Source organism: Echinococcus granulosus (assembly GCF_000524195.1).
Source record: "Echinococcus granulosus chromosome Unknown EG_S00017, whole genome shotgun sequence".
Lineage (NCBI taxonomy): Eukaryota > Metazoa > Platyhelminthes > Cestoda > Cyclophyllidea > Taeniidae > Echinococcus > Echinococcus granulosus.
Genome location: NW_020170397.1, coordinates 895,207 through 897,428, shown reverse-complemented (window position 1 = coordinate 897,428; position 2,222 = coordinate 895,207). Strand labels below are relative to the sequence as shown.

At 45.5% G+C, this 2,222-nt stretch overlaps 1 protein-coding gene across 1 annotated transcript; it reads left to right on the top strand. All coding sequences in view use genetic code 11, as the record gives it.

The window, feature by feature from the left end:
- Positions 1 to 22: 22 nt before the first annotated feature.
- Positions 23 to 448, top strand: EGR_03368 (hypothetical protein; the record flags this gene model as incomplete). The annotated part of the gene is made up of 1 exon (XM_024492617.1): positions 23 to 448. The coding sequence occupies one exon, from the start codon at positions 23 to 25 to the stop codon at positions 446 to 448; it is 426 nt and encodes a 141-aa protein (XP_024353018.1).
- Positions 449 to 2,222: the final 1,774 nt, after the last annotated feature.

The window sequence follows — 2,222 nt, the reverse complement described above, 5'->3', positions numbered from 1 at the left end:
AGGGAGGTCAAGGATCTTCCGCATGGACACCGCGACCTCCGAGGACTTGGACGACGAGGCTGAGAAGGAGGAGTCTAAGGAGGAAGAAGGGGGTCGTGCGGCCAAGGCAGAGACGGCAGCCGAGGGAGAGGGAGAGGAGGAAGAAGAAGATGAAGAGGAGGAGGAAGAAGAGGACCAAGTTGACTTTTATATGGATGATCGAATGAGTGAGATGAAGACGGTGGCTAACCTCTTCGCTAATGCTCATGGCATCCTGAACAACTCGAAGGAGTTTACCAACTATTCCATCACCCTAGTTTCTACAGGGGAGCAAAGAGATGGGGATGAAGAAAAGCATAGAGGGGAAGGGAAGGAAATGGGCTATAAGGATGGAGAAGAGGAAGAGAGAGATAAGGACGAAGGAATGGAAGAGGCAAATAAGGATGAAGAAAAGGAAGAGCAATATTAGATTCCATGTCTACCTAGGTACCTTTTCTCTCGTCTTCTTCTCACCTATTCTAAGTGTGCGCAAATGCGACTCCGCTTTTGGGTTGAGTGTTTCTACTCCGAATTCATGCAGTGTCGCTAGCCTTCTCTCATCTCTCTTGTACATCAGGTTACCCTCATCCCTTCTTCTACCCTCACCGGTTTATAGAGCTGCCTTGTCGGGTGCCCACGCGGCTACATAAAAGAGAAGCACCACGAAGAATACCTGTTTGGTAGTCACGTTGTAGGATGGCGCAGGGTCGGTGCAAGTGCTTGGGCTAGTGTGATATGCACCCTGGCGTTTCATGGAAAGGCAAACTTTCACTATATTCTGTTATGGGGAGGGATTGTTGTTTTGATTCGCTCTTTTTGTCCCGTAAAGCATTACATCTAGTCCTTCTTTCACGAAGCGAATGGGAAACTCTGACAGAAATTAACATAGCCTCGCAGGTGCCTGGGAGAGTCTAAAATCACCACTCTAGAAGGATACGGTTACTTTCCGGTAGAAACCTGACAAGCTATAAAAGTGTAGGGCCAAGCAATACTAGCTACTCAATCAGAAGTGAATATGCTTCCTCAGGCTACCTCGCTACCCAGAAGGGGGACGCAATCGCTTCATAGTCGATTGCCCTAGATGTTAGTTGCCATGGTCCAATTTTACCTCTCCCCATGCCATGTGGACAGATAATGGGTCAGGGGTCAATCGATATTAGCACGGTAAATGGAGCGTGGGAGGCCAAACCTTTGCGAACCCCAGCAACCAAACTCAATGCTAACACCGCCACCTCAGCAGTCTTCAATTGGGTCATAGTGAACACTTCCCATGGTAATTAGGCCGACATCTTCCCACGTGGGTTGTCAGGAGTATCGAAGCACCGTGGTGGCTCTTACCATCTTATCTGAAAATCCTTCAACAGCAGGAGTCCTTGCGGTGGTTCCTCAATCCTGATGTCTCTTCAATTTTACCGCAATCGGTTAATAATACCATCTCCAAGTGTACACAAGGTACAAGTGGTTGTAAGTTGTAAGAATCGGAGACACCTTTAGTTAGTAGTCGTACAAGGTCTTGCATTACCACGTTAGTCAATCCGTGGTGCCGAACTGAATTCTGGAATTCGTTTTGTTGGTGTTAAACTTTCTCTTGAACTAACAGTGGTTAAAAATGGTGCTCTCAGTTCACTTGAATTCGCTTCTCTGATATAACTCTCGAGAGTACGACCCCAGAGTTAGAATGCAAAAGATGGGTCAGTGATTGATGGAGACTGGACTACAGCGCCTAAACTTGTTACCTTTTAATAAAATTCCTGGTCTCAAAGTTACACTTGCAGATTTAAAATATAGTGTCATTATCGACGTTTTTGTTCCTTCATACTGAAGGATTAGAGAATTTCCCCTAGGAATTCCTTTACTTTAGCCAATCCAATTTGACATAAGCATTGGCATTAAGCGAATTATCCATGTAATGTATGTCACATCATCTGTCATCTTGCAAATCTTGTCACTTAATGTCAAAGTGGTAACCTATTTGAAGACCTATGTTTTTTAGCAAGTAAATTGCAGCTCCTCGAGACTTCCCTGAACACAAAAGAAGGCATAATACTTGGGCAGAATATGCTATGTCTACCTATAGAACAAATTGCGGCAACTGCCATGGCCCGGATGTCAGGCTGCTTGGCAAAGCCACAAGTGCCAGAAAAACCAAAGCGTCGGCTTGAAAACACAATCAAAGTATTACCTAGCCGCTTTCCTCTTTTGTG